At 36.7% G+C, this 23,522-nt stretch overlaps 1 protein-coding gene across 1 annotated transcript in view; it reads left to right on the top strand.

Annotated features, from left to right (window-relative positions):
* MAP4K5 (mitogen-activated protein kinase kinase kinase kinase 5) overlaps positions 1-23,522 on the top strand; it is a 112,258-nt gene that overhangs the window by 2,647 nt on the left and 86,089 nt on the right. Inside the window, 1 exon segment of the mRNA XM_030319073.1 lies at positions 20,944-21,001. Within this exon segment, the coding sequence (XP_030174933.1) occupies positions 20,944-21,001 (58 nt within the window).

Raw genomic sequence — 23,522 nt, 5'->3', positions numbered from 1 at the left:
TGAATAACTATCAGTAATTCTATCACCTCGTTGTCTGGGCATATTCTTTCAACATCACAACATTAAATTAGCACTTAATACTCTATGTTTCTCTGTAATTCCTATTATGATATCCTGCCATGTATTTTTAGTACAAATTTCAATTATTTGAGTTCTCTAGGAAAAATATTTCTGAAAGAATATTTCATAGCATATCCTTTTTCAGCTCTCTGAATCCTACAGGATTTTGTCAGTTTGTATTTACTCCTTAATATTACCAAAAACATGTAACATTTGGGATGTAGTGCTGAAGTTTTGGAGCTCAGAGCACTTTTGCTGTTTATCACTCTTTCTGATGAACTGAAAATCCTTGAAAGTTTTAGAAGTATTTTCAGTCAGTGATATAAGTTAGTAAAATAATAACAGTGAAGAGTAATGAAGGTACATTAGTTGCTGTTGTAGTCAGGTATCATTTGTACTTTTCTTTATAAATATTACAGCTCCAGCAACCATCTGGAGCAGGATTTTGTTCTTGCCAGGAAAAGCAGGTATCTTAGGAAGCAGGAACTTTAGAAGGACTACACCTTTGAGAATCTTTGTGAATTATATATATGTTCTTCGAAAACACGGATCTCCTCTGAAGCTCCTGTCTTTGCTGAGAATCTCCAGTAGGGGAGAGCTCAATCTGGCGATTCCCTGGTTGAAAGGATAAGTATTCTTTTAGATAAATAGGGCAAGAGCAGGAAATGGTGCAGGGGGAAGAAACACAAAAGAGAAAGGAAATGTGGTGGAAGATGGATAAAGATTAAATTTAAGTTGGGCAAATTTTATTTGTAATTAATGTTAATATTTAAATCTGCCAGCAGGAAGAGGTCTGGAGATACAGTGTGTTCACTATCTTCTGTCCACAGAAGATCTAGACATGTCAAGTGATCTAGAGAGTACAGCATCATGATACAGTTCGTAGTTAACAGTACAAGCCATTGTGGTGGTCTTTATCGAAATTTCTGTATCGAAATTGTTCCCAACCTCCATTCCAGAGAAGGTCTAGAAATCTTTTTTTTTTTTTTAACCTTTTGTGGGATATAAATTTAGAGCCCATGTATTTTTCTAACCTGCATTGCTTTTTCTGATTGATTATACAAGTATGACATGTTTAGCTGCAGGAGGGCAGGAATAGATGTCTCTTGTTCATCACTGTGTGATAACAGATGGATGCTCAATAAATTATTGAATGACATTAGTTATAGAAAATTACCCAGAGATAATGCTGTTAATAATTCAACATAGTTTATTTTTGCTTTTTTCCTGTTTTTGTTTGTTTAGTTTTTTTAAGTTTATTTATTTATTTTGAGAGAGAGAGCTTGAGCTGGGGAGGGGCAAAGAGAGAGGGAGAGAAAGAATCCCAAGCCGGCTCCGTGCTGTCAGTGCAGAACCTGATGTGGGGCTCAGTCTCTAGTGAGATCATGACCTGAGCTGAAACCAAGAGTCAGATGCTTGACTGAGCCCCCTAGGCACCCCTTTCCTGATAATTTTTAAACCAATATGTTTCTAAAAATGATTTATATAAAATTAGGACTGCAATGTATCTCTTTTTTCTGCTTGAATTGGGATGGCTAGTATTTTCCCTGGTAATTAAATATTATCCAAAAATACCAGTTTTGAAGGATCTATTTTTAAAGGTTCTGTTGAACAAACACCCATTTAGTGAATCTTTCTAAGATTCATTTTTGTTTTCAATTAAAATAATTTTTTTTGCAATTATGAATAATGTATAATTTGTGTGGAAATCTTTATCATGTAGTTTTATCACTTCCATGGGTTCTTCTGGGTCCTGGGTGAACTGGGTCCACTGTGGTGAATCCCTCTTTTATATATGCCCTCCTTTTCTCTCCCTTAAGCCAGAAGTCACAATTCTGAAAAGACATGAGGCACTTTGAAACATATTCCAGGATCCCATTGTATATAGATTCATTTATTCTGGAAATATTTGTTGAATGCCAATTGGATGTTAGGGGATGGGGATCCAAACACAAGAAAGAGAAAGTACACTGTCAACAAGGAACATGTAATTTAGTTGGGAAAACAGACATATAAACAGTTATAATGTGGTAAGTGCAATAGTAGAAGTGAAGTCAAAGAAATACCCAACTCTGTTTTTACTGGGGATAGGGGAACGGAGGAGAGGAGAGAGAAGTATGACGTGAACCAGGGAGGATTAATGGAAGAAAGGACATTAACTGGATTTTAAAAGAATGCAGGGTGATTTTCAGGTGGACAAGATGGAAAGATATTTCAGGCTCTGGGAATAGTGTGTGCAAACACCTGGTATCTTGAGAAGCCATGATGAATTTTGAGGGATTTGGAGTGACCAAATCTGGCAGAGATGTCATAGATGGAGAACACAGGCTATTTTTGGGCAGAAAAGGACCAGATAATGGACCTATGTCAAAGAATCTGGACTTCTTCCTATAAATTGAGAAAACACTGTAGAAGGGAATCTCTCACAGTGTAGTGGATAGATTAAAGTTACTGGAAGTATAAAGACCAGTCACTGAATTATCCAAATGAGCGTTCATATAAGCCTAAATTTAGGCATTGGAACTGGAGATAAAAGGAAGGGATGGATGAGTCATATTTAGAAGATGATCAAAATTACCTGGTGATTAGTTGGGGGAAGGACAAGTAATCAGTGGCATTTAAAATTCTGATTTGGGTGACTATATTGCTGCCATCAACAGAATTAGAAAATACTAAATTTGTGGGTTTGGATCTTGTGTGTGGTTTTCAACATATGACATTGATAGGTGGATATGTCTGACAGATGGTAGCACAGTGCAGCTCTGGACTTGAGAGATGAACTGGGGATACAGGTTTGGGAGTCATCATCACTTTATGGGGTGGTACCTGTGAAGTATAGGTGAGGTCACCCAAGAGAGTTTATAGGAGAGTTGAGGAAATGCTGTAGTCTTAAGAGAGGTGGCAGAAGAAAATGACATTGAAGGTGTCTGAGAAGAAACAAAGAACAAACAAAAGAGAAACTTTTCATAGAAATCAAGAGTTTTGGGGCGCCTGGGTGGCTCAGTCAGTTAAATGTCCAACCTCAGCTCAGTCATATTATCACAGTTGGTGAGTTCAAGCCCCGCATCAGGCTGTCCACTCTCGGCACAGAGCCCACTTTGTATCCTCTGTCTCCCTCTCTCCCCTGCTCATGTTCTCTCCCTCTCTCTCTCACAAATAAACATTAAGAAAAAAAAAAAAGAAATCAAGAATTTCATAGAAATCAAGATCTCTGTCATCTCCTGCATCTATTCTTGTTCCCCTTTGCTCTGACTGCAATAAGGAAAATATATTGACCTTCAAAAAATATAAATCTGAAGTTTGTGTCATTCCTCCTTCTCTTTGTCTATGGAGTAAAGCCTTAGAATATCATACAGTTTAAGACCTTGCCTATCCTGACATTTTAACCATACTGAATTTCATTCAGTTCCTTATATGCACTCTACTGTCTGTCCTTCAGGTTTTTGCAGATAGTACTTCCTTTTCTTAGAATACTTTGCCGCTTCTTCTTTTTCACCTATCTTCTCTTTAAATTTGTTTTTAAAAACTGCATTTTCAGGGAGGCCTTTTCTGTCCCTTAAATAAGGTCATGTTTATTTGCTGAATGATTTCTTACTCTCTTACTCATCATTCATCACATATCATCGTTGCTGTCAATCTCCTGCTCTATTCAGACTGCATGAGAACAGGGATCTTGCATCTACTGTTGAATCAGCTAGCCTAGCACAGTCCCTCCCAAATAGTATGTGCTCAGTATGTTTTGAAGGAGTGAGCAACATAGTGGTCGTGTAAGTAAGGAGTCGAAAGGGTTGATTAAGAACAAAAGATTCAGTATCAGTAATCATCAGGGAAATGCAAATCAAAACTACAGTGAGGTATCACCTTACACCAGTCAGAATGGCTGATATCAAAAAAAGAACAGAAATAACAAATGTTGGCAAGGATGTGGAGAAAAAGGAACTTGTTGGTGAGAATGTAAATTGATACAGCCACTGTATAAAACAGTATGGAGATTCCTCAAAAAATTAAAAATAGAAATGCCATATGACCCAGTAATTCCTCTACTGGGTATTTACGCAAAGAAAAGGAAAACACTAATTCAAAAAAATACATCCACACCTGTGTTTATTGCAGCATTATTTACAGTAGCCAAGATATGGAAGTATCCCAAGTGTCCATCGATAGATAAATTGGTAAGTATGATGTGATAGACTATATATACACACACATGTATGTATATATATATGTATATATATCATACCTGCATATAAGTGGAATATTACTCAGCTATAAAAAGGATGAAATCTTAACATTTGCGATGACATGGATGTACTTAGAGGATATTATGCTAAGTGAAGTAAGTCAGACAGAGAAAGACAAATACCATATGATTTCACTTATATGTTGAATCTGAAAAATGAACAAACAAATTAAAAAAGCAGAAACAGACCCATAAAAACAGAGAACAACTGGTAGTTGCCAGAGGGGAGGGGGGAGTGGGGGAAGGGGATGGGCAAAATGGGTAAAGGGAAGTGGGAGGTACAGGCTTCCAGTTATGGAATGAATACATCATAGGAATGAAAGGTACAACATAGAGAACATGGTCAGTGGTATTGTAAAGTGTTATATGGTGACAATAGCTATATTTGTGAGCATAGCATAACTTACAGAGTTGTTGAATCACTATGTTGTACACCTGAAACTAATGTAATGCTGTGTCTTGGCTATATTTGAATTAAAATTAAAACTAATTTTTTAAAAAGAGTAAAATTTGAGGTATGAATGGTAAGTAAGGAAGTTAAGGGAATGTAGAACCCTCCTTGAAGCAGCTTAGCTGTGAAAGGAAAAAGAAATGAGACAGACTTCTTCCACTGCTTCTTCCAGCAGTTTCTTCACTGCTTCTGTTTTTTTCCTCCCATTGAGAATGATTATAGCTTTTCAGTTATTATTCTTCAGGATTGTTTTATCACCCAAGTGACCAGGAGTGTTGCTGAATTTTGAGACACAATTCCACAGGGAATAAAATCAAGACAAAGAATTTGGGAGGTATTGAAAATTTAGAAAGATTAAGGGCAAAAACTTAGGATGGGGTTATCAGGGACATAGACGGGGAATACTTTTAAAGTCTCCTTCCCTTCCTTTCTTCTACCCTCCCCCTTTTTTTCTCTCCCTCTTCTGCTCTAAAGTAGAGCCTCCATAGATTTCCAGCTCTGTTTGTTTTCCTATGAGTATGGTTGGGCTGAGGCACATTGATCAATGGGGAGCTGGGATGGAGCAGGGTGATGACAGGGTGGAAAGGTGTATTTAACATTTAACCAATATTTAGTGAGGGCCTCTTATGTGCCAGATACTGTTTTGAGGCCTTGGGGTCTGTGAAGAGGAAGACCAAGATTCTTGCTCTTATGGAACTTAGATTCTAGTAGGAGAGAGAGACAATAAACATGATAAAAATTATGTAATATGTTAGCAGGTGATTAACGATATGGAAAGAAGGAAAAGATGAGCAGGTTAAGGGGGATCAGGATTGCCAGGATGGTATGGAGGGGTCAGGTTGGGGAATTCTAAGAGGATCTTCAGGGTCCGCCTCATTGAAAAGGTTAGATTTGAGCAAAGACTTGAAGCAAACGAGGACTTAGCCAGGTGAATATCTGTGTAATCAGAGGAAGTCTTAAATATTTCTGCCTTACTGAATCACCTGACCCTATCTATACTGCTAAATTGTAAATTTAAGGGTCAGGAATTAGAACTAAGACATGGCATTGCCATCATACCATCTTATTGGCTGGTGCAAGAGTACAGATCATTGTGATTTTAATTAAATCAAGCTCAATAACAATTAAATATTTTGTAAGGTTATGTGAAAATAAAATGTGTTATTAAGGTGAAGTATACTGTTATGGATGTTTACTATTTTATAAATCATCTGGTTAAATCGTATTTAGTATTTGTTTTTCTTACTGTGCAGAAGTAGGCTTATTTTATGACTACCTAAAAAAAAAGAATATGGTTCTGACAGTAGATGTGATGCTCTGGATCATGGCTGAAGACAAATTATTTAAAAACTCTTTTCTGTCTTCATAGAAATGTTTTGAGAACTATAAAAGAAGTCTTTAAAATACTTTCATCTTGGTGAAGATAGACATAAAACAGTGCCATCACTGGTGCAGGTATATAAATTCTGTTTCCAGAATTGACCTGTGGATATAGCCTTCACCTTAGGCTTATAATACATTTTAGTGTTCTTGTTATTTTTGTTACATAGGTTTACCATTTTCACTTTATCCATCATTTCCAGTGTTGTTGATAAAATGGGATAGACTGCAGATTGACTTAGATTTCTTTTCTAGTTTTGCTTTCAAAATTTACAAAAGTTTCACTTCTCAGGTTTAAATTGTGGTTTCATACCAAATACACAGGAAGAGAAACATGAAGCTTATTAACAAGTGAAAACATGTATTTTCAGGGCTTTGTTGTCAATTTGAGAACTTAGTCCAAGTTGAGATAAATTGGAGCAGGCACTTTCACTTGGCTGTATTGGACTATTTGTACGTTTGAGTATTATTAGAAGGCTAGTGCTCTCCAGTTATGTGAAGTACTGTTTAAGTTAGTGTAGATAAGTCTCTGTAAAGGGCAAGATGAATTTAGGTCAAACATATCTCTATTTCTGTTAAATGTAATCATCTCCCACTCAGATTTTGAGAAGATGAATTGGGAAGCCAGGCGGATAACCTGATCTATCCTTGGAGGTGTTTGGGCCCATGAATCATACTGGCCCCTACCTTCCAACATTTTTACAAAAACAAAATCAGATTAAAATGACTAAGAGTGACTAATGTTTGTTTAGCTCTCCCATAATCAGTATATTATTTGTTTTTAAAAATAATCCTATGAAGTAGGGACAGGTATGTTATCATCTCTAGTTTACCCAAGAAAAAACTTACTATTTGTCCTATATCTTACTGTTAGTAAGCGGCATTCTGAGGATTTGAATCTAGCTCTTCTGACTCTATAATCTCTGTTGTTTCTACTATACCAAGCTGCCTCGGCACTGTACCTTTAAATTCATTGCTGCACACACAGCTCTTAACACATTGCCTACCACATAATAAGCTCTGTACAAATTATGGTCAGATGAGACTTCGTGGCCTCACTCCTCTGCTTAGAGGTGAGGGATTTTTTGGATGGATTTGAATGTACGTGTAAGCTTCAGTTCTCGGCACCAGTTTTAAGAGGCACTTTTTCCTGGTTACCCCTCCTGGTCGTTCGTTACTCTTACCGTCATATTTTCCAAATCGGAACCCAGGTTTGATTTGTCTTTACTATGAAGATGACTCGGCTCACAGCCACCCTACAATGTAAATAACTAAAAAGAAAGTCTGTCCTTTTTTTGGTTGTTGGGACACTCTTCTTACTGTGCCTTTTCTTGCCCTCATTTTGTCTGAACTTTAGACTCATGGTTATTATTATCTAGGTTAACTGAGTCCCATAGACTGTATTATATAATGCTATTATAAATTAAAATAAAACACTAATTATTTCAGGCAGATAGCATTAGCTAGTTACTTCTGTGTGCCTCTAATTTAAGGTAAACAGGACTGCCTGAGAAGGATGTGACTTTTAGTGTTGTCTTGTGAATCGGTGTGTTATTTCACACACACGTACCTCCTTTTTTAGGTGTCCTGTGCTGTCCTGCCCCACTTTTTTAGTCCTTACCAGTATCAGGGAGAATCCAATGTAAGCGTGTCTTAAATTATTTTAACAGATGTAACTTTCAATAAATTATTTAAGTTTATTTCTTTATTTGAGAGAGAGAGAGTGCGTGCATGCATGCACATGTGCAAGCGGGGGAGGGACAGAGAGAGGGAGAGAGAGAGAATCCCAAGTCGGCTCTTCGTTGTCAGCACAGAGCCGGATGTGGGGCTCAAACTCACAAACTGAACTGTGAGATCATGACCTGAGCCGAAATCAAGAGTCAGCCACTTAACTGAGCCACCCAGGTGCCCCTCAGTAAATTATTAACAACTTTTACATTTTAAGTTTTTCAGCTACTAATTGTATTAGATGATGGAGATGCTTGGGTCTCTTAGCAGTTTTTTTTCCAGGAATAATTTCCTATTATTATTTCTGCAGTAGCATAGATCCAAGGGTAGGAAGGATTTGCCTTCCTTCCTATTGTGCCTCTCTCTTCCTTGCCTTGGCAGAAATAGCCTTCTTTCCTACCTTTTATTTTTAAAATACATTTTAAGCAACATACCTATTTTTAGAAAAGTATGATATAGGAAGAAATGAAAAATTACCTCTATCTTCTTTACCAAAAGATAAACATTGCTGTAGATATTTTTGTAGACTTTTAAAAGCTAACATTAACGGTATATACATAAATCATAGTACATAAAAACACAGAATCACATGCGATATACGTTATATATATATATAGTGTGTGTGTGTGTATATATGTATGATAATTCAGTTTTTTTCATTTAATAATATATCACAGGGGCACCTGGGTGGCTTAGTTGGTCAAGCGTCCGACTCTTGGTTTCGGCTCAGGTCATGAACTCACAGTTTGTGAGTTTGAGTCCCACATCGGCTCTGTGCAGAGTTCTGCTACAGATTCTCTGTCTCCTTCTCTCTCTGTGTCTCCCTTGCATGCACGTGCTCTCTCTCAAAAATAAACATTGGGGCGCCTGGGTGGCTCAGTGGGTAAATCATCATACTTCGGCTTAGGTCATGATCTCGGGGTTCATGAGTTCGCGTGCCGCATCAGGCTCTATGCTAACAGCTCAGAGCCTGTAGCCTGCTTCAGATTCTGTGTCTCCCTCTCTCTCTGCCCCTCCCATGCTCATGCTCTCTCTCTCTCTGTCTCAAAAATAAATAAACATTACAAAAAATAAAAAATAAAATAAATGAACATTAAAAAATAATATATCACAAACTTTTTATATTAGTAAATCTCATTTTATATTTATGTATTACTTGTATCATTGTATAATTTTTAATTCATTATTGTTGAACAAGTAGACTGTCTCCAGTATTTCTTTATTACAAGCAGTGCTGTGATCAGTGTCCTTGAACAAATTCTTAACACACAAATAAAGAATGTTGTTTCTTTAAGTAAATTTCTAGAATTAAATTTTCTAAGCTTTTTGAAGTTTTAGTGAGTTTCGACCAGTTATTCCTCAAAAACATTGCACCCACCAACAGTGATTCCCTACCTCTTGTAATCTTGACACAAGCCCTTTTTTTTCTTTGCCATTAGGACTTGCAGATAATTAATTCAATTTAGGTAATCTTTTGGATGAAAGTCTCCTTTTCATAAAATCAATCTGTTCTAAGAAAGGGTTAGGAAAACAGTTTTCACAGACAAGTAAGTGTCCTGACAGGCTAAGTCTTTAGTGTGTCCTGAGATCTAAGTCATGTGGCCAGATTTGGAGTGACCTAAACAGGAAGGCCTCAGGCTCTGAATCTGTCTGCCTGGTAATATGTCTTCAGGGAAACCCTGCAATACAGTCTCTTTCTATGGCAGCAGGAGCACCTGTCTAGACCTGTATAACTGTGTGTGGAAGGCAGCTTGGAAATACTTACTCCACAAAAATTAAGGAGTTGGTGAGTTGGCAGAAACTTCTCCCACAGTGCTTGTGTCCCATAACCTATCCTTGACAAATAGTCATTTAACTTATTTATACAGTAAGGACATACTATGTTTAGAAGCAGTCAGTTCCTTTTTAGGTGCTATCTAAAATCTGTCCCATTGATGGGGCGCCTGGGTGGCGCAGTCGGTTAAGCGTCCGACTTCAGCCAGGTCATGATCTCGCGGTCCGTGAGTTCGAGCCCCGCGTCAGGCTCTGGGCTGATGGCTCGGAGCCTGGAGCCTGTTTCCGATTCTGTGTCTCCCTCTCTCTCTGCCCCTCCCCCGTTCATGCTCTGTCTCTCTCTGTCCCAAAAATAAATAAAAACATTGAAAAAAAAATTTAAAAAAATAAAATAAAATCTGTCCCATTGAAACTCAAACAGGGCAGGTAAATCTCTGTAATTCTTTGCTCTTGCTCCAGCAATATTACCTGCCTATCTAAAGTACCTGATGCATGAGAGGTGCTCAGTGAAAAAAAAAATTAAAATTGCTTAATGTTTATTTTTGAGAGAGAGAGAGATAGAGCACGAGTGGGGGAGGAGCAGACAGAGAGGGAGACACAGAATCTGAAGCAGGCTCCAGGCTTTGAGCTCTCAGCACAGAGCCCGACACGGGGCTTGAACTCAAGAATCTCAAGATCATGTCCTGAGCCAAAGTTGGACGCTTAACCAACTGAACCACCTGGGTACCCCTCACTGAGAAAAATATTAAAATAATGAATGACTAATCTTTATTTTAAATTTTCATGTGTAGTTTAGGCTATAAGTAAGTGGATCTACCCTTATTATATTTTGTTCCCATAAATTTGATAGTCTTATTGGAACCAGTTTCCTTGAAATTTATATAACAACTTACATAGTGTATAATATATCTAGTATTTATAACCTCCCTTTTTTCCTGAAAGGATTTATGATAGAAATAAAATGAAGCACTTTACTTTGCTCTTGTCAAAGGATAAAGTATTGCATTCTATTTTGAATATAACATTTTCAACATTTATTTTTAAATTCTAAAAGTATCATAAGTTTATAGAAATTCAAAAAAATCTTCTTTAATGTTATGAATCTAATGTTACAACTGCTGTCATTTTTGTTGAATATCAAACTCTGAGCACTTAGTCAAAGTACATAGTATCTGGAATGATGGGAAGGGTGATGAATCTGTATGTTGCATTTTGAAGGGGTTGGATGTTTGTAGTTAGAAGGGAGCTTTTGTATATATTTTTTTTCCTGAGGAGGGTTACAATTAGAACCTAGCCCCTGACTGCCATAGGGACTCAATATTTACTGAATAAATTAGTAGTTTAGATATGTGAAATTTGTCACAGCAGGAAAAATATACTAAATCAGTATTCTCTCACAGACCAAAACTGGGACCACTGAGGAGAAACTATAGGAAAGTAGACTTTGCTTATCATAAAAAGGCCTTCATACAACTAAAGTTATCTTAAAAATGAATATCACATTGACCAAATGATTTCTGTATTTAGACTAAGTAGAATTGTTTTTCAGAGAGAAGTTGAATTGATGATTTCCAGGAGTTTCTCCAAACTGAGCTTCTAATAGAATAGTATCTCTGGAGTGGTTTTAGTTGTAGTTTTGTCTGTTTTCACTATCCCTTAATGTGGGTAATTTTTTAGCATTCTATTCTTGACTTTATTTTTTTCTTATTCTCCATTTTCTTCCTAAGTAATCTCATCTAACTGCTTGGACTCAGTAATGTCGATGATGCCCAAATCTGGCTCAAATCCAGGTTAGCTCTTGTGCTTCAGGAGGTATCTATTAAGTGGCTTACACATTCTCACTAGTTGATAGGTTTCCATTGGAACCTAAAATTTAAATATGTTCAAATAGGAGCCCTTCATCTATGCCCCTTCACTGCCTTCCTGTCTCCCCCCATAAGACGTGTTCATCTTCCTATGTTTGTCATTTTAGTGAATGGGAGCACACTGTCTGCTCAGTTGTACATTCCAGAAAGTAGGGGTTATCCTAGGCTTGCTGTTTCTTTGCATTTCACATTAAATAATTTACCAGTTTCTAATGGAGACAAGCTTGGACTAGAGTATAGCAGAGGAGGTAAAAGGAAGTGGATGGATTTGATTTATATTTTTAAGCCATCAGGATTTGCTGATATATCAGATGTGAAGAATGTGAAGGAAAGAAATGAAGAATGACCTTGGGTTTTGGATTAAGGAACTGAGTGGATGCGGTTCATTTTATTTAGATTGGGAAGATATAGGGATGAATGGGTTTATGGAGCAGGGATAACCAAGTGTTCTGTGTTAGACATGTTAAGGTTGAGATGCTTGGCAGATTTCCATGGGTTTAGGAGTCTGGAGCTGAGTAAGGAGAGATTTGTCCTAGAGATGGTTGTTAAAGCCATAGACTACATAGGAGAATTTAGATAAAGAAAAGGTGAAATTCCATCATCACTCAGGATAGGTAAGAGAAGAGGGAGTAATAAAGAGGCTGAGGCGTTTTTGAAGGTTTGAAGAAAGAGGAGTAAAATAGTCCTTATGAAGAGTGGAAAATCAAACCTACTAGAGAAGTTGTAGTTTGAGATCTGTGTTATGATTTGAAAACAAGACCAGCTGACATGATTTTGTAAATTTTTTTCCCCCAACAACATTTAGCTATTCAAAACCAGTATGGAATTAGTGGATGATTGGGTTTAATCTGATGCCTGGATTTTGCCAGGCTACTGTGACAGAGGGGAAGATGGGAAAGAAATTAAGAATATTTGTAAGAGAGTGACTGACAGTGGAATGATAGGCCATGGAACCCTGACAGTTTAGGGAGAGTGTGGGGAATTAAGATGTAATTGGTAGCCTGGTAGCCCTAGGAGAATTCTTTGATAAGAACAGAAGGACTAGTGGGCTGAAAGGATAGGTCATCATCAGGATGTATAGTATTTGAAATCAAGATGCAGATAGGAGGTCAATGAAAAGTCAGGAAGTAAATCTGATGTTGAAGTCTCTAAGACTTCTCTTGGAGGCAAGAGAAGGGGTAGAGAGGAAGACTGTGAACCAGGGCTATAAAATCTTAAATGAACAAGGAAGGGGTGACCAAGAAAGTAGTAGATGGTAGCTACCAGAGAATAGTGAGTCAAACAGTCTGTCCTAAGCTTCAGAGGAATCTTATGTCTTACCATTCCCTCTTAGGTTCCCTTAACACAAGATATTTTTACTCTTTGAGATGCCCATGTTTTTTCCTGTCTTTACATCATTGCCTGGAATTCTTCCATAATCACTTATGACCACCACCACCATCATACCGTGTTCCCCCTAACCCCAATGTTTCTTACCAGGTCTCAGCTTATACTTACTTTCTCTTGGAAGCTTTCTCCAGCCAGCTTTGAGTGGGCTCAGAACCCACCCTGTGCTGTCTTGTATCACCTTTGAGAGCATTTCTCACACTGTATGGTACTCTTTACTTTCATCTCTCTCCAACTGATAAAAGTCTTGGAAGGTAGGAACTGTTTTTGTTTTTCTTTTTTAATGTTCATTTATTTTGAGAGAGAGCATGCACACGCATGCACATGTGCACGCACATGCGCACGAGCAGGGGTGGGGCAGAGAGACACACACAGAGAGAGAGAGAGAGAGAGAGAGAGAGAGAGAATCCCAAGCAGGCTCTGTGCTGTCAGCTCAGAGCCTGATGTGGGGTTGCATCCCACGAACAATGGTGTGAGCTGAAATGAGGAGTTGGATGCTAAACCCACTGAGCCACCCAGGTGCCTGGAACTGTTTTCTTTCACTAAATCTCCAGTATCAACAGTACCTGGCACAGAGTAGGTATTCAGTAGTATTTGTTCAATGAATTGAACCAGTCAAAAACAATGTTCCATAAAGATTTAGGTATAAAGGTTTTATAGACTATGACATAACTGTTTACTTCTTTTGTGGATAAACCAGGACTATGTATTCTTTAAACCTTATAGATGCTGTGTTGCTACTTTTGTATCATAGTTCATATTCTTTTTTTTTAATGTTTATTTATTTCCATTTGAGAGAGAGAGAGAGCACAAGCAGGGGAGAAGCAGAGAGAGAGAGGGAGACAGAATCCAAAGCAGGCTCTGAGATGTCAGCACAGAGCCCAATTCATGAGCCATGAGCTCATGACCTGAGCTGAAGTTGGATGCCCAACCGACTGAACCACCCAGGCTCCCCATAGTTCATATTCTTAAATCTAGGATGTTTAATCCTGATTCTGAGGAATAACCACTGGTCACTAGAGATAGCTTGTTAAATTTTGAGATGTCTGGATTTTCTGTTCTGTTAAAGAATATTTTTGGAGGAAGGGAGCATGTTTAAAACTGGTGCTCCCAATTGGCCTTACAGAAAAGTTTTGTGGCCTAAATATATGCTGGAAGGAAGTTAATTGGAGATAGGATGAGGGGTCTAATATGAAGAACAGTAAAGTTGCATATAAGAGCTGAATGTTCATGGTGACTGTCATTACTTATGTTTCATTTTTTTACTTAATTTAAAAAAATTCTCTTCTAACTTAATGATTACGGAGGTGTAATGTTCATTATTAAGTCATATCTTCCTATTCTTCCTTGAAAACTTGTAGGTAAAATGTCTAGACACAAGACTTTTCCTTTATTTTTAGTCACCTTAAAAATTTCACAGCATATGAAGAAGTTCATAGCTGATAAAACTGGCAGCTGCATGGTGTTGTTGAAATAGAAATGGCTGAATTAGGAAGTTCAGCATCTTTACTTCCCCCCCCCCCCTTTGTGCAAATGGAAATCTCAGGGTAACTTTTACTATGAATTAAAAAATCCAAGACAGGAGAGTTTGCATTAAAATACTTCACTGGTAGTAAATTGACGTGGAAATGCTGATTAAGAGGTTAAAGGGAAATGCATTGGCAATGAGAATAGAAACTTAATTTAACAGGAAGGGTTCTTTCATGGATTTTATCATGATATTAATCCCATTTATTATTAGTTTACCTTTTCCCACCCAGTAATTTCAATTCCTAATTAAGAGTTAAATAATAGATAAGCTATAGTAATATTAGAGTTCTGGGTGATTAGTATACTTCTAAGACTGAACATAGCAAATATCAATAACCTGCTAAAATAAACAGGAATCGGAAATATATTTAGGTCCTTTTTGTAGCGGTACCATGGTACTTCCATTACTTCCTTTTAGAAACATAATGCAGGATCTTCACATTCTTGTGTATTAAAGTTGAAAACAAAAATACTTGAGAATATCACATTTAACTTGTTGGAGGGAAATGTTGGATTTCAAAAACCAGTATTATGTATGACTCTTCTGGATTATAGTGTGAAATTATATAGTTAAACTTCTGAAAGATCTCTTTAGTAAATTCAATCTGTAAGTCTCTGTTTAGATCTTTTTTTTTTTTTTTTTTCCCCTGAAAGCCTCTTTGCCTTTTATTATAAAAGAGCCTGGTACTGCTCTCTGTTTTAAAAATCCAGCTGACAAATTACAGAGTACAAAAATTTGCCCATCAGTTCTTCATTTGGAGAGAACAGATGTCTTCAAAGTGGAGACGGGCGTTTAAGTATTTATCCTATAAGTGGGAGTTTTAGTATATATTTTTTCTTTACTCTTTACTTCTGTCACTGCGTATATTTTGGCTTCTGCATTGTATAGCTGAATTTTAAAATACCATCTTTATTTTATTTGGTTCTGCAGTTCATATCTTCCAAGGAGCTGTTTATTTCTGAGCGCCTCAGAATCTCTAAAAAACAAACAAACAAAAAAACACAAAACAAGGTGTCCTTTATCCTTGTGTCTTTATTTTGGTTTTATTAAATTGAAACAACATATTTATGTTGATTTTAATCATAAAAATTGACTCCTAAATGTGTCTGAAAGTATATACTTAAAAAGATAGTTTTATATGTATTCTTTAAAAAGTAACTAATAGACTTAATTTTTAGTACAGTTTCAGATTTACAGATAACTGAACAGATAGTATGTAGACTTTCATCTACCCCCAGCTACCCACGTACCCACACAGTTTCTCCTTTTATTAGCATCTTACATCAGTGTGGTGCATTTATTATAATTATTGAACCGGTGTTGATATACTACTATCATAGTCCATACTTTACTTAAGATTCACTTGCTGTGTTGTAGTTTTATGGGCTTTGACAGATACATAGTGACATGTATCTACCATTACAGTTTCACATGGAATAGTTTCACCACCCTAAAAACTCCCTGTACTTTACCTGTTCCTCACTCTCTGCTCCAGCCCCTGGAAACCATTGTTCTTTTTTCTCTCTATAGTTTTATCTTGACGTTGATCCCTGTATTATTAGTTTATCTCTTCCAGAATGTCATGTAGTTGGAATCATATGGTATTAGACTGGCTTCTTTCACTTAGCAGTATACATTTAAGGTTCATGTCTTTTCATGGCTTGATGGCTCATTTTTTTATCACTAAATGATATTCCATTGTATGAATGTACCATAATTTGTTTATTATTATCTGTTGAAGGACATCTAAATTGCTTCCAGTTTGGGCAATTATGAATAAAACCTGCCGTAAACATTCTTGTACAGATTTTTGTGTGGATTAAGTTTTTAACTTAATTGAGTAAATGTCAGAAGTGGGGATTGCTGGATCATATGGAAAGACTATGTTTAGCTTTGTAAGAAACTACTAAACTGTCAGTATATGTGTTCTTGAGAATCAACCTAATTAAAAGTCGTGAAGGATATACGCTAAACTGTTAACAGTAGTTACCTCAGGGGGATGAAATGGGGAGGAGACGGACTGCCATTTTATAATTCACTTTTTTAAAACAAAATATTACTTTGTAGTACTTTTTTACAAATAAAATTTTTCTCCAAAATACTTCATTTAATGCATCATAATAAAAATTGAAAATGAATCAACATAAAGATCATTTAAAGCAGTATATTGTCAGTTTCGTAGCACTGTCTAGGTGTGGAGGATTTTAATATTTTATCCTTATTTTTTAAGTAAAGAGAGTAATAATCTTCCTACAGTCTTAATTGTCCATTCAACAACTTTTTAGAGCATCTGCCTATGGCACAGTTCTTTATAGCATCATGCCCAGAGCTAAGAAGAGAGCATACTTCATCCAGCCTTGGGATATCAGGCAAGACTTCCTGGAGGAGGTGATACCTAAATTGCTTCATGAAGGAGAAATCTAAATGAACTAGGCTAATGTGGAGAAGGGCAGGGGAAAGAGAATGTACCAGAATGAGGACAGTGTTTTTAAGTAAGAGACCAAGTCCTTTGCTTCTTCTGGTTAATCTGATTAAAATCGGAATTAATTGTTTCACACTCACAGAGAAGCATATTAGATCTTTTCATGCTGTTGGCACTCGTTTGAGAGTCTGTAATTGTGAAGTATGGGCTCATATTTTCTTTTGGTTTCTAGTGACTGGCAGAGTGCATTGCCCTAATGCCTGTTTTGCTTGGAAAACTGGAGTAATGAATACCCTGACAATGTTTTGTTGCTGGAGATATGTCAGCATCTATCACTGTCACATGAGTTAAACATTTCATTCCTTGCTTGAATTTTAGAACTCTGAATGGTTCAACTATCATTTTTTGTGAGTGTACATATATGTTACTTTCTTGTGCCATCTATGTCTCTTATACTTAAATCTTTCTTTCCACTGTGTAGACTTTCACTATATGTCCATAGATTTTTTCTGTTTTCTATAAGATTCCAGTGAAATTTAAAAAATTATCACTTAGATGTGGAAAGAGGGAAAACCAGGAAATGTATCAACATGCAGGGATGAAAGTGGGTTATGTTTGCCAGATTATAATGCAGTAGCCTTACAAGAAGAATTAGTTGAGTCTTGTCAGTTGATATTTTTCCCAATCCTCTAAGATGGATTTTAAACATTTTGGAAGGCTTTTTCCAGATTATTTAAAATAATTAATAATATTTTTCCTTGGATCAAATTCAAGTCTCAAATTATTTAAGACTTTCAGATATGTAAGAATTCACAATCTCTTATATTGGAAACCATTATAGGAAATAATTTAATGTAAAATATGATTCATTTATTTTCAACAAAAGTCACCCCTGAAGTCTATTAAATATTATGAAATTAATACTTTCCTCTCATACCTGTTGGATTTAAAAAGTTCTCATCTATTGAAAGAAGCAGTGAAACCTTGACATCACAATATAGTTACTAGGTTGTAACTCCTTCTCTTGCCCCTGGCCAGCAGGCATAGCCTTGGGCAAGTTCCCCAACTTTACTGAGCTGTGTCTTTAATAGAATTAATTAATGAATATGAGAGTTCCTCCAAAGTATAATTACAAATTACAAATATAATGCATCATTATCATGGAATTTGTCTTCTAATACACATTTAAAACCCACTGAACACGATTCCCAAGAGGTCAATTATTACTACTTATTTTATAACTTCTGGCCATGTTTTCTGTACTGGAATCTTGCTGGCATGTTAAAAGTTGAGCAGTGGACAGCCTAAATCTATATGCACATAATTTTCTATAACCCATGGGAGGACTGAAATGCTGAAAGATCTTAGGAACTGGGACAAGACCTGACACTAACAGACAATTCTTTTGTTCAAGGGCAAGAGGAGAGGGTAGTTACGGTATGAAGCTTTTGGCTGACCTGTTCCCATTTCTCCAAATGCGTTTGCGTTTGGGGGAGAGGTAAATTATATGGGGGGAGTTAAAATGTCTGTTCACTCTTTGCCAAACCCCTCCTTACACTATTTACCATGAGAGATGAGGAAAATATGAACTTCTTGTCACAAAATATTTGAGACTTCTGCTGTAGAAAATCCTTTTTTACTTCTTCCTTTCTGTTTGTGATTTTCCTTCTGTACCCCTCTCCCCCATTCTATTATTTTTCTCATCTTCTATATGTCATATCTAAAAGTATTCCTTTGAAGGCTATATTCCCTACATTCTTCTTTTCCTTTCCCTTTTTTCCTCTTTCCTCTTATAATGTGACTTATTTAATCCAGCAAATTGGTATAATTTTACGTTCCTGTTTTATGATATGCCCCTTCCTTATTTTTAATGGTAAGTATGAAAATGTACATATGAATCTAACATAGTAAGTGAAAGGTGTCATAAATTATTAAAGTGCATTTCCACATATGGTATACCACAGAGTGTAGTGAAAATGAGCACTCATATTCACAGTGACAACATAATGGTACGATGCTTTTGGACTATTTTGACAGTATGTGTTGATAGCCTTAAATGGCCTTTTTTTTTTTTAACATGTATTTATTTTTGAGAGAGAGAGAGAGAGAGAGCGAGCGAGCACAAGTGGGGGAGGGGCAGAGAGAGAATGAGACACAGAATCCGAAGCAGGCTCCAAGCTCTGAGCTGTCAGCATAGAGCCCAACCCGGGGCTGAAACCCACAGACCACAAGATCATGACCTGAGCCAAAGTCGGACGCCCAACTGACTGAACCACCCCAGAGCCCCTGGCCTTAAATGCTTATTATGTTCATACCCTTAGACCTAGTTAATTTCCAGCCCTAGAATCCATTTGAAAAAAATAACCTTAAATAATGAAAAGACTACGTGTGGCGTTCTTAATGTCTAGCAATAAGGGAGAATGATTATATAGATTATTATGTGGCCGTTTAATGTATAGCATGGAGAAAGATATTTTAAAGACAGAATACAAATTTGTACCTACAGTAGAACTTGACAGATACAGATTTCACATCCAAGATTTGTGAGAGTATAAATTCATATATTATAAAAACAATATATGGCAATATATTCATTTAAAATCCACATACCTTTTGGGAAGCCTGCGTGGCTCAGTCGGTTAAGCGTCCGACTTCGGCTCAGGTCATGATCTCACGGTTCGTTGGTTTGAGCCCTGCATCGGGCTCTGTGTTGACAGCATGGAGCCTGGAGCCTGCTTCAGATTCTGTGTCTCCCTCTGTCTCTCTCTCTCTGCCCTTCCCCGTTTCGCTCTCTCGCGTTCTCTCTCTTTCTCTCAAAAGTAAATAAATGTTGGGGCGCCTGGGTGGCGCAGTCGGTTAAGCGTCCGACTTCAGCCAGGTCACAATCTCGCGGTCCGTGAGTTCGAGCCCCGCATCAGGCTCTGGGCTGATTGCTCGGAGCCTGGAGCCTGTTTCCAATTCTGTGTCTCCTTCTCTCTCTGCCCCTCCCCCGTTCATGCTCTGTCTCTCTCTGTCCCAAAAATAAATAAAAAACGTTGAAAAAAAAAAAAGGTAAATAAAGTTAAAATCCGCATACCTTTGACCGAACAATTACACTTGTAGGTTGCCTCAATGATAAATTCTGATATGTGCCAAAATATTTGCACACTAATCATTGCAGCACTACTTATAATAAGTCTGGCATGACATTTTGTTAAGTAGTGAATAGTTTCTTTTCTAGCAATTTATCTAAAGGAAATAAGGCTGTGGATAGATACAAAGCTAAGATATATTAATCTCTCTAGTTATAGCTACAGAATAATATTAAAATTCTCCATGTTCAGATGGAGATTAGTGAAATACAGTCTTTATCCTGTCAGTAGAAAATTATGCAGCATTACAAATCACATTGTAGAAAACTGTGATGGCATCATCTTCTACAGCACATACACATGCATCTACATGGGGCAAAAAAGGAAGCACGCTATCTATATGTTAACTTTTTTCTCCCGGGTAGTAAGATATGGATGACTTGCTTTTCTAGATTTTCCCATAATGATCTATTATTATACTTACAGAATATATAAAAACAATGAGTATTTTTTAATTAACAAAAATATTATTTCTAGTATAAAGAAAAGACAGTAGCCATTTTGGGGGCACCTGAGTGGATCATTTGGTTAAGCATCCAACTCTTGGTTTCCGCTCAGGTCATGATCTCAGTTGGTGACTTTGCTCCACATCAGACTCCACACTGACAGCATGGAACCTACTTGGGATGGTCTCTCTCCCTTTCTCTCTGCCCCTCCCCCAGCTCATGCGTGCACATCCTTTTTTTCTCTCTCAAAATAAATAAATAAAACTTAAAAAAAAGAGAGAAAAGACAATAGCCATTTTTGAGTGGTGGGACTAAAGGTCACTAACTGTGTGTGCGCGCGCGCGCGCGTGTGTGTGTGTGTCTTTTCTATTTTTTTCTTTGATGCAAAAATGAATATACTCATTTTATTGGAAATAAAGATTTTGTTTTTTAGTTCTGTTAAAAGCATGGTTGTTAAGCAATTAGTGAACATAGTGTCACATGCTTTTATATAATTAACAAACTTAAAAACATTTTTATTTTCATTTTAGGCTAGAAATATTCATACAGGAGAGTTGGCTGCAGTAAAAATTATCAAATTGGAGCCTGGTATGTATTAAAACTCTTAAGACAATTTTTGAACACTTTTCTAGTGTAGTTTATAAACAAATATAAAAAACATTTTTTATATTTTTTTCCTTATTTCCCTTCTTCCAAGAATGAAATCTTTATGTTGTCAGCGCAGTAGAATATCTCCAATATGGTTACATTAAATCTCATTGGAGGTTGTTAGTTAAAGATGAGTTTGATGTGAAGTTTGTTGTGAAATAAAATTTGAAACGTGTACATTCAAAAATTGGAAGACATATTGACATTGTTAAAGTAATTTTTTAAGGTTGTGAAATATTTGACCTTCAGTTTTAGCTCTTATGAGAGTTTAATTAAGAAAGTATTCATTGATGGGGTGAGATACTTGACAATATTTAGGATAATGGTATTTTATATGTCAGCTATACCTTGGCTGGTTGATTTAGGTTTAATAATTCTGGTGTTAGCCTAATGCTTTTCTTTTTTCTTTCTTTCTTTCTTTTTTTTTTTTTTTCTTCCAACACTTCTGTGTATCAGAAGGCTGTTTGCTTTAAAACATACTGAATAGGGGTGCTTGGCTGGCTTAGTTGGTAGAGTAGGTGACCCTTGATCTCGGAGTTGTCAGTTCAAGCCCCACATTGGGTGTAGAGATTAACTTTAAAAAATTTAAAAATAAAAAAACAGACTGAGTAATTTGCTTTGAAAACAAAATTTTGTAAAACGTGAAATAATTTTGTTATTTTGCTAACCTAAGAGTTTCTAATGAGAGAAGTAGTAGTTTTTTTTTTGAGTTCATTTATTTATTTTGAGGGAGACAGAGACAGCGTGAGCAGAATAAGAGCAGAGAGGGAGGGAGAGAGAGAATCCCAAGCAGCTCTGCGGTGACAGTCTGACATGGGGCTTGAACTCACGAAACCCTGAGATCATGATCTCAGCTGAAACTGAGAGTCAGAAGCCTAACTGGCTGAGCCACCCAGGCACCCCTCCAGTTTTTTTATTGTGGTAAAATACACATAACAGAAAATTTAGCATCAAAACCATTTTTAAGTGTACTGAAATGTACAGTGTTATAAAATATGACATTCATGATGTTGTGTTACCATCACCACCATCCATCTTCAGGACTCTTTTCATCTTGTAAAACTTAAACTTTATACCCATTATATAATAACTTCCCATTCCTCTCCTCCTCCTGGCCTCTGGCAACCACCATTTTACTTTATGTCTTGGTGATTTACCTACTCCGAATGCTTCATGTAAATGGAATCATACAGTATTGGTGTGTTTGTGACTGGCCTATTTCACTTACTGTAGTGTCAAGGCTCAGGACTAATCCAGTTGTCACATATGTCTGAATTTCCTTCCTTTTCAGGACTGAACATTTCCATTGAATGTATATACCACATTTTATTTATCCAATCATCTATTGATGGATACTTGGGTTGTTTCCACATTTTAGCTGTTGTGAGTAATGCTCCTATATGAGCACGAGCATATAAATATTTCTTCCATACATGCTTTTTTTCTTTTGAGTGTATACCCAGAAGTGGAATTGCTTGATCATATGGTAATTCTATTTTTAATTTTTTGAGGGACCACCGTGTTGTTTTCTGCAGTGGCTGTTCAATTTTGCATTCCTGTCAACAATGTTCAAGTGTTCCAATTTCTCTACATCCTTACCAACACTTGTTATTTTTATGTTTTGTTTTGTTATAGCAGTCATCCAAATGGGTATGGGGGTACCTCATTGTAGCTTTTGTTTGCATTTCTGTAGTGATTGGTGATGCTGAGCATCTTTCCATTTGCTTATTTGTATATCGTTTTTGGAGAAATGTCTATTTAAGTCCTTGCCCATGTTTGAATTGGGTTGTCCCTTTGTTGTTGAGTTTTTGGAGTTCTTTGTGTAATCTGGATATTAACCCAATATCAGGTAAATGATATGAAAATATTTTCTCCCATTCTGTGGGTTGCCTTTTCACTGTGTTGATCATGTCTTTTGGTACATAAAATTTTTAAATTTTTGTGAAGTCCAGTTTGCCTATTTTTTCTTTTGTCGTCTGTGCCTTTGGTCATGCCCAAATAATCATTGCCAAATCTAGTGTGAGTAAGCTTTGCTTTATGTTTTATCCTAAGAGCTTTATAGTTTTAAGTCTTACTAAGTCTTTGATCATTTTGTGTTAATTTTGGTATTTGGTATTGGGTGAGGGTTCAGCTTTGGTTTTTTTGCTTGTGGATATCCATTTTCCCGGCACCATTTGTTGACAAGATTGCCCTTTCCCCATTGAATGGTCTTAGCAACCTTGTAAAAAATCTTTTTGGTTGAAGGTCAAAAAATCTTTGGTCATATATGCAAGGGCTTACTTCTGGATTCTCTATTCTATTCTGTTGGTCCATATGTCTGTCTTTATGCCAGTATCACAGTATTTTGAGTACCGTAGCTTTGTAGTAAGTTTTGAAATCAGGAAGTGTGAATCATCCAATTTTGATCTTTTTCAAGATTGTTTTGGCTATCTGGGGTCCCTTGAGATTTCATATAAATTTT

Source organism: Lynx canadensis, chromosome B3, assembly GCF_007474595.2.
Source record: "Lynx canadensis isolate LIC74 chromosome B3, mLynCan4.pri.v2, whole genome shotgun sequence".
NCBI classification, from domain to species: Eukaryota; Metazoa; Chordata; class Mammalia; order Carnivora; family Felidae; genus Lynx; species Lynx canadensis.
Note: the sequence above shows the minus strand (reverse complement) of the source record. Positions and strands in the feature narration are given on the sequence as shown.